Raw genomic sequence first — 13,882 nt, forward strand, 5'->3', positions numbered from 1 at the left:
CCGGCCTCAATCTGTTGCATTGTTTGCACCCAGAAAGTAGATGACTGTGAATGGTGGCTCCTTAGTAGGGTGGGGTGGGGGTTAGTCAGTAGTTCAGTAACATCAGTAAGACAGGCTCACAGCTGCAAATACCCGGTCCCAGGCAGCTGTCAAATCCGCACAGCGGTCAGTACAGAAAGCAGGGTGGGACGGTAGAAATTCCAAAACGTTTCTCTATTAGTCTCCGGAATGTGTGACCCTTACTTTGCCTTGTGCAGTTCAACCCACGACAGTCAGAGCAGAGGCAACAACTTCACATTTACACAACGCAGATATCTACACAACGCAGATAAAGCACTTAGAACATACAGTGCAGAAGGAGGCCACTCGGCCCATCGAGTCTGCACCCACCCGCTTAAGCCCTCACTTCCACCCTATCCCCGTAACCCAATAACCCCTCCCTAACCGCTTTGGCCACTAAGGGCAATTTAGCACGGCCAATCCACCTGACCTGCATATCTTTGGACTGTGGGAGGAAACCGGAGTACCCGGAGGAAACCCACGCAGTCACGGGGAGAACGTGCAGACTCCGCACACAAAGACACCCGAGGCCAGAATTTGACCCGGGGCCCTGTGCTGTGAGGCAGCAGTGCTAATCACGGTGCCGCACATCAGAGGATATGAGTATAGGACTAGGGATGTCTTGCTGCAATTATACGGGGCCTTGGTGAGGCCACACCTTGAGTATTGTGTGCAGTTTTGGTCTCCTAGTTTGAGGAAGGACATTCTTGCTATAGAGGGTGTCCAGACTAATTCCCGGGTTGGCAGGGCTGACATAGGAAGAAAGACGGGATCGGCTGTGCTTATACTCACTGGAGTTTAGAAGAATGAGAGGGGATCTCATAGAAACGTATTAAATCCTGATGGGATTGGACAGGCTGGATGCCGGATGAATGTTCCCGATGTTGGGGATGTAGGGGTCACAGCCTAAGAATAAGGGGTAAGCCATTCAGGACTGAGACGAGGAAGAACTTTTTCTCTCAAGAGAGTTGTGAACTTGTAGAATTCTCTGCCACGGAAAGCTGTTGGGGCCGGTTTGTTGATATCGGTTTCTTGAATATATTCAAGAGGGAGCTGGACGTGGCCCTTTCGGCTAAAGGGATCAAAGGGGTACGGAGAGAAAGCGGGAATGGGACACTGAATTTGCATGATCAGCCATGATCATATTGAATGGCGGTGCATGCTCGAAGGGCCGAATGGCCTCCTTCCGCACCTATTTCCTATGTTTTCCCATCCGACTGCATGTCTCGACCTGCTCCCAGTACAAAACTCCCACTCTCAACCTATCAAATGCTTCATCCCTTGCCCATCGATCCGATTTGGACTACACCTGATCACACTGCTGGTTGTTTCATGTGGCAACGTTATGAACCAGTGCTCTCTCCCAATTCCCATCTGAACTCCAATTGTTCAAACCGCAGCTGGGATTGGGTAAGCAAACTGAGGCAAAGAAAGCTGGCAACTTTTCTCCCAAAAAAAAACCAAGTGGCTTCAACGCTTTCTTTCCAACATTCACGTACGCCTGTCCTTTTGACTTCACACGGTCCAGCTTCAGGATCGCGTTTGATGGGGGATATGATCTGATTTATTGTCACATGTACCGAAGTACAGTTAAAAGTATTTTTCTGCGGCCGAGGGAACGTCCACAGTACGTACATAGTAGACAAAAGAATAATCGACACACATTGATAAATGCCACATCGACAAACAGTGATTGGTTAGTGCAGAACAAGGGGCCAAACAAAGCAAGTACATGAGCAAGAGCAGCATAGGGCATCGTGAATAGTGTTCTTACAGGGAACAGATCAGTCCAAGGGGGAGTCGTTGAGGAGTCTAGTAGCTGTGGGGAAGAAGCTGTTCCTATATCTGGATGTGCGGGTCTTCAGACTTCTGTGTCTTCTGCCTGATGGAAGGGTCTGGAAGACGGCAATGCCTGGGTGGGAGGGGTCTCTGATAATGCTGCCTGCCTTCCTGAGGCAGCGAGAGGTGTAGACAGAATTAGTGTGGGGGGTGGTAAAGTTTGTGTGATGAGTTGGACTGAGTCTGCAGTTTCTGGGACGTGAGCACTCTGGGTTCTGATCGGGCTCAAACCGTCCGTCGCTGCTGATCCGCTGGTGTCAAAAATCGAAAGCCGCTGACCTTTTCCAATTCGATCAACAGGTTCCGATCGTGAGCCCGATCCTAAGACGCACAGCCTCGGCAAAAGGCAGTCTGAGGAGGACGCCGTCAGTCACCGTGGTCGAGAAGGGCAGAGTCCTTCAGAAAACAAAGGTATGCACTGTGATGATATGTAGAATATTATTTGCTCATAATTTAATAACCGAACTGAAAGTTCGGAGAGGTGCCGTATGCATAAACTGAGATTCTAGCATCCGACCACAGGTGGCGTGGTGACAGGAGTAGGCCATGAGAAGATAGGCCGCATGGAGATGGGATGTAATCTGGGTAACAGCACAGTAGCATATCGAGTCGACAGTGATTAATAAGAGTTAACCATAGTTATTTGTATTTAGCCATAATATCCAACTGCAATCTTACATCATAGAACCTTTTAGTGATTTAGTTAATTGATAAAGTTTTATTGATTTACAAAGGAGAATGTTCTCTGAGCGCTTCAACTCTAAAGACCTCGCCATCCGTGCGTGTAGAGAACACAACATGTACCACCCGACTCTTTGAAGTCTTTGTTTGTCACTCAGCTGTTCAGCGATTCCCCCGAGGAATAACAGCGGAACGCCGGATGCACTCAGCGGAGAATCTGTGGAGACAGAAACAGGGTTGACGGGTCAGGTCGACGGGCTTTCAGTCGGAGCTGCAACTATTCAAAGACTGTGTGGCCTGCACGTCACTACTTATCATTGGCGAGAGGGCTTTGCCAGATCTTTGAAGAATTAGGGATCTTTTGTTTTCTTCGTTGCCCTCTTTTCAAAAATATGAGACTGAGGCACCTCGCAGCAGGGTCTGCCGTGGCTCCGTGGGCAGCACTGTTGTGGGATTATCATAAATGTAAGAACTGCAGGGGTTAATGAACTGTCTAGAGTAGCCACTAGAGGGAGCTACAGTTACAAGTATATAAGGCATTGATGCTAAGCCTGGTGGGGATAGAGTGTAGGAGTTAGCTAGAGGCAGACAGAAGTACAGATAGTGTAAGTGAGAGCAGATCATAGATTATTATCAGTATAAAGATTAGTTGTAGATGAGTGCAGTTTATATGTTAACAATCAACTGTGTATTCTTTAGGAGTACGTGTTGAATCCAAGTTAGTAGTGTTAATAAACTTATAGTTTTGTTCAAGTTCAAGCTATTTTGTGGTCTTTGTGAACATGATGCCAACCATCCGGAATTTAGCTACACAAAGAGCACCACAACTGTCGCCTCCGAGTCCAGAGAAGTCAAGGGTTCGAGTCCCACTGCAGAAACATGCACACTCGGCTGACATTCCAATTCAGTACTGAGGGGGGTGCTGTGGTGTCGGGAGGCGCCCTCGTTAAAATGAGATGTTAGACTGAGGCCCCTCTTGTCCCCTTCTGGATATCTGAGAGATCCTCTGGCAGTATTTGTCCAATATTTATCCCTCGACTCACTTCATTAAATGGTCATTACTCTCAAGAAAATAAAAGCAAAATAGCACGGAGGCTGGAAATCTAAAATGAACAGAAAATGCCAGAAGGACTCAGCAGGGCTGGTAGCATCTGTGAGCTCGGAAGAGGAGGCATACGGACTTTAACTCTGCTTCTTTCTCCACAGACTTGCAATGTCAACTCTTGTTTTTCTCTCTCTCCACAGACGCTGCCAGGCCACCTGAGTTTTTTCTGTTTTTTTCCCCTTCATTTCCCTCGTGGTTGATTGTGGGACTTTGCGAGGTTAGGGTGGACCCAAGCTCTTTCAGAAACCCCATTCCACCTACCCTGCACACCTTTGGGTTGTGGGGGTGAGACCCACACGGGGGAGGACGTGCTAACTCCACACGGACAGAGACCCGGGGCCGGGACTGAACCCGGGTCCCCGGCGCCGTGAGGCAGCAGGGCTAACCCACCGCGCCGCCTCGGTGACATACCGGGCCCCCGGTACAGTTTGCTGCCCTTACTGACATGATTCTTCTTCTTGGCAGGAATGGGAAATGAAGTCATCGGTCTAATCAAGCGTTAAAGGGGATCCACTTGGTCAGCAAAGAACTGTCTCCATGTGAATATGCCGGGTTTGGAAGGCACTGTAAATATTGGAACCAGCGTGTTGATCATGCAAAAGCATTACTGGATTCACCCATGGTCTCTGACTCTTACAAGAATGATAAATACCAGACTGAACCTGGTCTCCATTACAGTCTGCAGACTACAGCAAGGGCGACTTGAAATAAGATGCACGAGGATGCCAGAATGAGACGCTGGGGGAGGCAGAACCTTGAAAAGCCTATTTTATCATCACTTTTGTTCCAGGCGCCTGTCTGTACTTTTAATGCAAGCTAACTTCGGAAGCGCAACATGATTGCAAGCTTATTGTCTCAATCAGGTTTTGTATTTTCCCTCAGCCTCCAACCACCACCCCCCCCCCCCCCCCCCCCCGCCTCTCCCCCTGCTCTCCTCCACCACCTGCCCGAGATAGGTCACTCTTCGACCCCGTAGCAACGAGACCGCGGCAGTCACAGATGTCACCAGCCTTCCGATCAATTCTGGAGCCTCTTTCTCAAAACAGGCGGTGACAAATTGATCATCCATTCGGCGCAGAGCGTACCAATCTCCAAAGTGCTCGGTGCAACGTGGTGATGCTGACTTGCCCTCTCCCATTTCCCTGGTCCTCGGCCTGGGCCTCCTGACTAACTCTCAGCCTGTCTAATGTCAGACAAGCACGTACTTCCTCAACGGTCGCTGTGTGCCAGCTGACAGGACAGGATGGCAGACAATCACACCCTGCCTTCAGGTATTTATCCAATAGCTGGTGATGGCGGAGCTGATGGCTGCAACAGCGCTCGAGACGCTTACGGTCAGCTTTGGGACCAGGGGGTGAAAAGCGGGCCAGGCTCCCCCCCACGGCTCCTTCCCCCACCCGTGAGCGGACAGTACTGAGAAGACATCGGTGTCAGGAGAGCGCAGGGCTGGTTTTTCTGATGCACTGATTGATGCTGGCCACTTGTCTGCCACAAGGAGATGATAGACTGGGGTGAGGTGCCAAAGAGTGCTCTGGGTACAGCTTGGTACCCAGCGTAACGCATTGCCTTTGGAATACCCGAGAGGGAGGAAAGGAACTGGTTTGAAGAACAATTAAAACACGTATTAACCACCTTGGTGCAAAATAATAATGTGTATAAATGTCAGAGCAGCAGCAATACCCATGTGAAATGATGAGATTCGAACACCAGAATTTACTGATTCTTGACTCTGTATTACATTTGTTTATAAATTGTACATGACAAGTTTTCTATGTTGCAATGATTTGTACCTCATGGTGGGTTGGAGATATTTATAGCACTGTAGATAATTTCATTACTGAGGGAGTGCTGCACTGTCAGAGGGTCAGTACTGAGGGAGTGCTGCACTGTCAGAGGGTCAGTACTGAGGGACAGTGCATATTCGGAAGCTCAGTACTGAAGGAGCGGACACTGAAATGGACTGGCTGAAGATTAGATGTTAAACTGAGACATTGGCTGACCCGTCTTGTGGATGCAGAAGATCCTGGAGCTTTGGAGAAGCTTTGGGGCCAATATTTATCCCATGACCCACAAATTATCTGCTTCTCATCGCACTGCAGCTTGTGCGACCTGACCGAGCGTAAATTGGCTTTATGGTTCATACATTACAATTAAAGCAAAATACGGCAGCTGGAGGAATTTTGAAATAAAAACAAAAGTGCTGGTAAAACCCAGCAAGTCTGGCAGCTCCTGTAGAGAGAGAAACAGAGTGAACGATTCAGAACCAGCAAGTCTGGTTCAGAAACCCAGCAAGTCTGGCAGCTCCTGTAGAGAGAGAAACAGAGTGAACGATTCAGATCTGCAGAAGGGTCATTTGGATCCGCAACATTAAGTCTTGTTTTCTCTCCCCAAGTGCTGCCAGACCTGCTGAGTTTATCCAGCGTCTTCCGCTCTTCCATTACAACACTGACAACACTTCAGAAAGTACTTCATGGGGCGGGACGGTGGCGGAGCGGTTAGCACTGCTGCCTCACGGCGCCGAGGACCCGGGTTCGATCCCCGGCCCCGGGTCACTGTCCGTGTGGAGTTTGCACATTCTCCCCGTGTCTGCGTGGGTCTCAACCCCACAACCCAAAAAGATGTGAAGGTTAGGTTGATTGGCCAATGCTAAATTGCCCCTTAATTGGAAAAAAAAAAATTGGATACTCTAAATTTATGTAAAATAAATAAATTACAAAAAAGAAAATACTTCTTTGGTCTAAAGCACTGTGGGGCTTTCTCAGATGAATGCAAATCTATTTTTCTAATCGAGTAACAAAGGACAAACAGGCCCTTCGGCCCTCCAAGCCTGTGCCAACCACGCTGCCCGTCGAAACTAAAGTCTTCTACACTTCCTGGGTCCGTATCCCTCTATTCCCATCCTATTAATGTATTTGTCAAGATGCCCCTTAAATGTCACTATCGTCCCTGCTTCCACCACCTCCTCCGGCAGCGAGTTCCAGGCACCCACTACCCTCTGTGTAAAAAACTTCCCTCGTACATCTCTAAACCTTGCCCCTCACACCTTAAACCTATGCCCCCTAGTAATTGACCCCTCTGCCCTGGGAAAAAACCTCTGACTATCCACTCTGTCTATGCCCCTCATAATTTTGTCGACCTCTATCAGGTCGCCCCTCAACCTCCATCGTTCCAGTGAGAACAAACCGAGTTTATTCAACCTCTCCTCATCGCTAACACCCTCCATACCAGGCAACATCCTGGTCAATCAGCTTTGACAAAGAGTCATCTGGACTCGAAACGTTAGCTCTTTTCTCTCCCTATGGATGCTGCCAGACCTGCTGAGATTTTCCAGCATTTTCTGTTGGATTCCAGCATCCGCAGTAATTTGCTTTTATCCTGGGTAAATCTCTTCTGCAGCCTCTCTAAAGCCTCCACATCCTTCGGGTAGTGTGGCGACCAGAATTGAACACTATACTCCCAAGTGTGGCCTAACTAAGGTTCTATACAGCTGCAACCTGACTTGCCAATTTTTATACTCAATGCCCCGGCCAATGAAGGCAAGCATGCCGTCTGCCTTCTTGACTACCTTCTCCACCTGTGTTGCCCCTTTCAGTGACCTGTGGACCTGTACACCTAGATCTCTCTGACTGTCAATACTCTTGAGGGTTCTCTTGAGAGTACAAAGAGTAGCAGATCAATACAGAACAGGCTGTCATAGAATTTACAGTGCAGGAGGCCATTCGGCCCATCAAGTCTGCACCGGCCCTTGGAAAGAGCACCCCACTTAAGCCCCACGCTTCCACCCCATCCCCGTAACCCCACCTAACCTTTTTGGACACTAAGGGCAATTTAGCATGGCCAGTCCACTTAACCCGCACATCTTTGGACTGTGGGGGGAAACCGGAGCACCCGGAGGAAACCCCACGCAGACACGGAGGAGAATGTGCAGACTCCGCACAGACAGTGACCCAAGTGGGAATCGAACCTGTGACCCTGTGCTCGTCTCAAGGCTCGTCACTGATTAGCACTAACATCGAGGGAAAGAAGATTGTCAGGTCAGTATCTGTATGTGGGGTGATAGTGCCTGGTAATTCCACTCAAAATCAATAACCCCCAACTTTGTTGCTGTGCCCCAGCTCCCCTCGTTGGCCTCCCATATTTCATCCTCTGGAAACTTGAGCTCATTTGAAACTCTGCATCCCCTCCCCGAGCCACACTGGGTGGAATGGGGCAAGTTGGGGAAATCTGCTACAGGGCGAGTTAGGGTTTGACAATTGCTTGGGCTGAGGGGCAGGGGAACTGACTGTGCTGGAAAGTGTGCGTGTGTGTTCGCAGTCACAACAGAACTGCAGACTTCCCCCTTTACATTCACGGTTCAGACCTGCACAAGGAGCTTGGCGCTCCCCGCACTGTGATCGCCTGCTCGTGGGGGCAACATCAGCTGCTGGAACGACAATGCAGGAGACCCAATCTCGCCACGGTCAACGCGGCAAAGATTGCAACCCGCAGGCAATGCAAGGTCACTTTCTCAAACCTCCGGGAACACGTGCAACCAGAGACGGTGCTAACCTGAGCTAAATCTGCACCGCAGTTCCAAACACCTGCCTTTGCTTCCTGTCCCCAAGTAGCTTTACCCAAGAAATGGTAGCATGGAGGGCAGCAGGGTAGCATGGTGGTTAGCATAAATGCTTCACAGCTCCAGGGTCCCAGGTTCGGTTCCCGACTGGGTCACTGTCTGTGCGGAGTCTGCACATCCTCCCCGTGTGTGCGTGGGTTTCCTCCGGGTGCTCCGGTTTCCTCCCACAGTCCAAAGATGTGCGGGTTAGGTGGATTGGCCGTGATAAATTGCCCGTAGTGTCCTAAAAATTAAGGTTAAGGGGGGGTGGGGTTGTTGGGTTACGGGTATAGGGTGGATACGTGGGTTTGAGTAGGGTGATCATTGCTCGGCACAACATCGAGGGCCGAAGGGCCTGTTCTGTGCTGTACTGTTCTATGTTCTATGTCAACTCCAGAGGTCAGCGCACCTTTCCCCAGAGAATTAAAGTGCTTCCTGATCAGACTCATCCACTTACGTGCACCTTGAATCAAACTTGTCAACAACTATTGCAACCCAAGGGCAGCACGGCGGCGCCGTGGTTAGCACTGCTGCCTCACGGCGCCGAGGTACCGGGTTCGATCCCGGCCCCGGGTCACTGTCCGTGTGGAGTTTGCACATTCTCCCCGTGTCTGCGTGGGTCTCACCCCCCCCCCCCCACAACCCAAAATGATGTGCAGGCTAGGCGGATTGGTCACGCTAAATTGCCCCTTCATTGTAAAAAATCCAATTGGGTGCTCTAAATTTAAAAAAAACAACTAATCTCCATTTAAACCCCCTGGCACCAGGGACCCAGGTTCAATTCCGGCCTTGGGTGACTGTCTGTGGAGTTTAGACATTCTCCCCGTGTCTGCGTGGGCCTCACCCCCACAACCCAAAGACGTGCAGGTTAGGTGGATTGGCCATGATAAATTGCCTCAGTGACCAAAAAGGGTAGATGGGGTTATTGGGTTATGAGGATAGGGTGGTAGTGAGGGCTTAAGTGGGTCGGTGCAGTATGTTCTATGAGTGTCCAAATAGGTTAGATGTGGCGGGGGAATGGGCGTAGGTAGGGTGCTCTTTCAGAGGGTCAGTGCAGACTCGATGGGCCAAATGGCCTCTTCCTGCACTGTTGGGGTTCCATGTTTCTGTATCAACCCCCTGGACTTGTTTGTTTAATCCCAGCTGATTCAATGTCCATCCTTGTCAGAATGGATGGCTCAGGAATGAATCCTCACGTCACCAAATATTTAGAACATGTCCAAATATGCATTTCCTTTCATGTTGTGGTTAATCACTTGGAAATATCTTCAGGTAGCTTTGAAATACGATCAGGTTTGAAGTGTCGCTCCGCTGTTGACTGGCCCCTCCTCAGAAGCAGCAGCGCACAGGCAGGTTGTTCTCCGGCTGGGAGAGGAATGTCGGCCAGGAATGTACCCCTGGGCTCTTCAAAACAGTCTCGCTGGATTTGCAGTCTCCCAGCTCAACCAGCAGGAGCAGGAAGACGCAAACCTTGGCAGAGCGAGGGTGTGCAAAATATTTCTCAGTCACGGGCTGAACCAGTTAATGGCACCGAGTGATCTGAGGTCAACCTCAGAACAAAGCCAGAGATCCAACATCAATGCACCACCGAATATTGCCAAATCATTTTCAGCTATTTACTGAGGGCAGCAGATTTGAACTCTCGTCACACACGATTTACAATAAAAATAGAATGATGTATTTGTTGAAAAACAGAATTTTATGGTTCTCTGAAGACTACGAGGTAACAGGGCCATTTCTTGGTCAGGATTCGATTCGCAGTAAGCATTTCTCTAACTGAGCGAGGGCCAACAATCGGGCTCAACCTGATCTCCAAAGTCTGCGACGACATGTTAACCCAATGTTGTGCTCTCAACTCTGAAGGCAATCGTTACCCAGAGACATGCCCAAATCCCAGATACTCTCCCCAACCCAGACCCCAGATTATCCCGACCCAGAGATCTGAACCCTACACTGGTGGATAATCCCTGTCCAGGAACCTCAAGGCAAACTGCCCTCTCGCCCCCAAACAACCTAGGGACCCGTGCCCCAGGACACCCCTACCCAGGTGCCCCATCCCTAGGCAAACCGCACCGCCCTCCAGGCCAGGCGTTCCCAAACCAAGGACCATCCCGCGCCAGTGATCAACACCACCCCTTCTCAGACAATACCCACTGAGAGACGCCGCCGAATACTCCGACCCAGAGACCCCCACCCGGAGACAATCCCGAATCAGAGATCTGTCACCCCCCCCACAAGCTAGGCCATCTCCAAACCCCCCCCAGCCCCTCGGCAAGCTTCACCCAAAGACCACAGCCAGCCTCTGGCACAGAGACACTCCCTCATTTATCTGCATTGAGTGTCCCCCAGCCCAAACCAACAAACACACCGACGGCCCTCCAACCCCCCCCCACCCCCCCTCCCAGACAGCTACTCAGAGCCCCATTCCAGAGACTCTTCACCCTGAGACCAAAAACCACAGACACAAACAAAAACAAACATACTCCCCCCATTCCACCTCCACCCCCATTACACCACCACTCGCCATTACACTACCAACCCCCATTACACCACCAATCGCCCATTACACCATCACCCCATTACACCACCACTCGCCCATTACACCATCACCCCCCATTACACCACCACTCGCCCATTACGCCACCACCCCATTACACCACCACTCACCCATTACACCATCACCCCCCTATTACACCACCACTCGCCCATTACACCATCACGCCCCATTACACCACCACTCGCCCATTACACCACCACCACCCCATTACACCACCACCACTCGCCCATTACACCACCACCACCCCATTACACCACCACCACCCCATTACACCATCACCCCCCTATTACACCACCACTCGCCCATTACACCACCACCACCCCATTACACAACCACCCCCCCATTACACCACCACCCATTACACCACCACCCCCCATTACACCACCACCCCCCCATTACACCACCATCACCCCCATTACACCACCACCCCCCCATTACACCACCCCCCATTACACCACCACCAATCCCCCCATTACACCACCACCACCCCCCATTACACCCCCTCCACATTACACCACCACCCCCATTACACCACCACCCCCCCACCATTACACCCCCCCATTACACCACCACCCCCCCACCATTACACCACCATCCCCATTACACCACCACCCCCCATTACACACCCCCATTACACCACCCCATTATACCACCCACCCCCTTTACACCACCACCCCCACATTACACCACCACCCTCATTACACTACCCCCCATTACACCACCACCACCTCCCATTACACCACTACCACCACCCCATTACACAGCCACCAACCCCATTACACCACCACCCCATTACACCACCACCCCATTACACCAGAACCAACCCCATTACACCACCCCCACTACACCACCACCACCCCCCATTACACCACCACCCACCCACCCCCCATTACACAACCACCCCCCCATTACACCACCACCACCACCCCATTACACCACCACCACCCACCCCTGCATTACACCACCACCAACAGCCCCCCATTACACCACCACCACCCCCCATTACACCACTACCATCCCCCATTACACCATTACCACCCCCATTTCACCACCACCACCAACCCCCATTACACCACCCCCCATTACACCACCACCACCATCCCCCATTACACCACCACCACCCCCCATTAAACCACCACCACCACCCCCCATTACACCACCACCCCCCATTACACCACCACCCCCCATTACACCACCACCACCCCCATGACACCACCACCACCCCATTACACCACCACCACCCCCATTACACCACCACCACCCATTACACCACCACCCCCCCATTACACCACCATCACCACCCCCCATTGCACCAGCCCCCCATTACACCACCACCACGACCCCATTACACCACCACCACCACCCCCCATTACACCACCACCACCCCATTACACCACCACCACCCCATTACACCACCACCCCCATTACACCACCAAAACCTCCCCATTACACCACCACCACCCCATTACACCACCACCACCACCCATTACACCACCACCACCCCCCCATTACACCACCACCACCCCCCATTACACCACCACCACCCCATTACACCACCACCACCACCCCATTACACCACCACCACCCCATTACACCACCACCCCCCACCATTACACCACCTCCCATTACACCCCCCCATTACACCACCACCGCCCATTACACCACCACCACCCATTACACCACCAACCCATTACACCACCACCACCCCATTACACCACCACCACCCCCCATTACACCACCACCCCCCATTACACCACCAACCCCATTACACCACCCCCCCATTAGACCACCACCCCCCATTAGACCACCACCCCATTACACCACCACCCCCATTACACCATCACCCATTACACCACCCCCCCATTAGACCACCACCCCATTACACCACCAACCCCCATTACACCACCACCCCATTACACCACCACCTCCCATTACACCACCACCACCCCCCCATTACACCACCACCCCCATTACACCACCACCACCCCATTACACCACCACTCCCCCCATTACACCACCACCCGATTACACCACCATGACCCCCCATTACACCCCCCCATTACACCACCACCAGCCGCCCATGACACCACCACCACCCCATTACACCACAACCCCCCATTACACCACCACCACCCCATTACACCACCACCCCCCATTACACCACCACCCCATTACACCCCCCATTACACCACCCCCCTCCCATTACACCACCACCCCTCAATACACAACCACCCCCCATTACACCATCCCCCCATTACACCACCACCCCCCATTACACCACGACCCCATTACACCCCCCCATTACACCACCACCCCCCATTACACCACGACCCCATTACACCCCCCCATTACACCACCAGCCTCCCATTACACCACCACCACCCCCATTATACCACCACCCCATTACACCCCCATTACACCACCACCACCACCCCCCCATTACACCACCACCACCCCCCCATTACACCACCACCACCCCCATTACACCACCCCCCCCACCATTACACCACCACCCCCCACCATTACACCACCACCCCCCCACCATTACACCACCACCCCCCACCATTACACCACCACCACCCCATTACACCAACACCCCCATTACACCACCACCACCCCATTACACCACTACCCCCATTACACCACCACCCCCATTACACCCCCCCCATTACACCACCACCACCCCCCCATTACACCACCCATTACACCACCACCCCCCCCATTACACCACCCCCCATTACACCCCCATTACACCACCCCCCCCCATTACACCACCACACCCCCCCCATTACACCCACCCCCCCCCATTACACCACCACCCCCCCCCCCATTACACCACCACCCCCCATTACACCACCACCCCCCCATTACACCACCACCCCCCCCATTACACCACCACCCCCCCATTACACCACCCCCCCCCATTACACCACCCCCATTACACCACCCCCCCCCCCATTACACCACCACCACCCCCCCCATTACACCACCACCCCCCCCCCATTACACCACCACCCCCCCCCCCATTACACCACCACCCCCCCCA

The 13,882-nt window shown here is 52.2% G+C and overlaps 1 protein-coding gene across 3 annotated transcripts in view; it reads left to right on the forward strand.

Moving 5' to 3' along the window:
- LOC119957431 (actin filament-associated protein 1-like 2) overlaps positions 1-5,451 on the forward strand; it is a 78,290-nt gene extending 72,839 nt beyond the window's left edge. For all 3 annotated transcript variants that reach the window (XM_038785497.1, XM_038785495.1, XM_038785496.1), the window contains exons 16-17: positions 2,200-2,310; positions 4,151-5,451. In XM_038785497.1, coding sequence (XP_038641425.1) covers positions 2,200-2,310; positions 4,151-4,177 — 138 coding nt within the window. In that variant the 3' untranslated portion in view covers positions 4,178-5,451. The remainder of the gene's footprint in view (positions 1-2,199; positions 2,311-4,150) is intronic.
- Positions 5,452-13,882: the final 8,431 nt, after the last annotated feature.

Source organism: Scyliorhinus canicula, chromosome 26 (genome assembly GCF_902713615.1).
Source record: "Scyliorhinus canicula chromosome 26, sScyCan1.1, whole genome shotgun sequence".
Taxonomy (NCBI): Eukaryota; Metazoa; Chordata; class Chondrichthyes; order Carcharhiniformes; family Scyliorhinidae; genus Scyliorhinus; species Scyliorhinus canicula.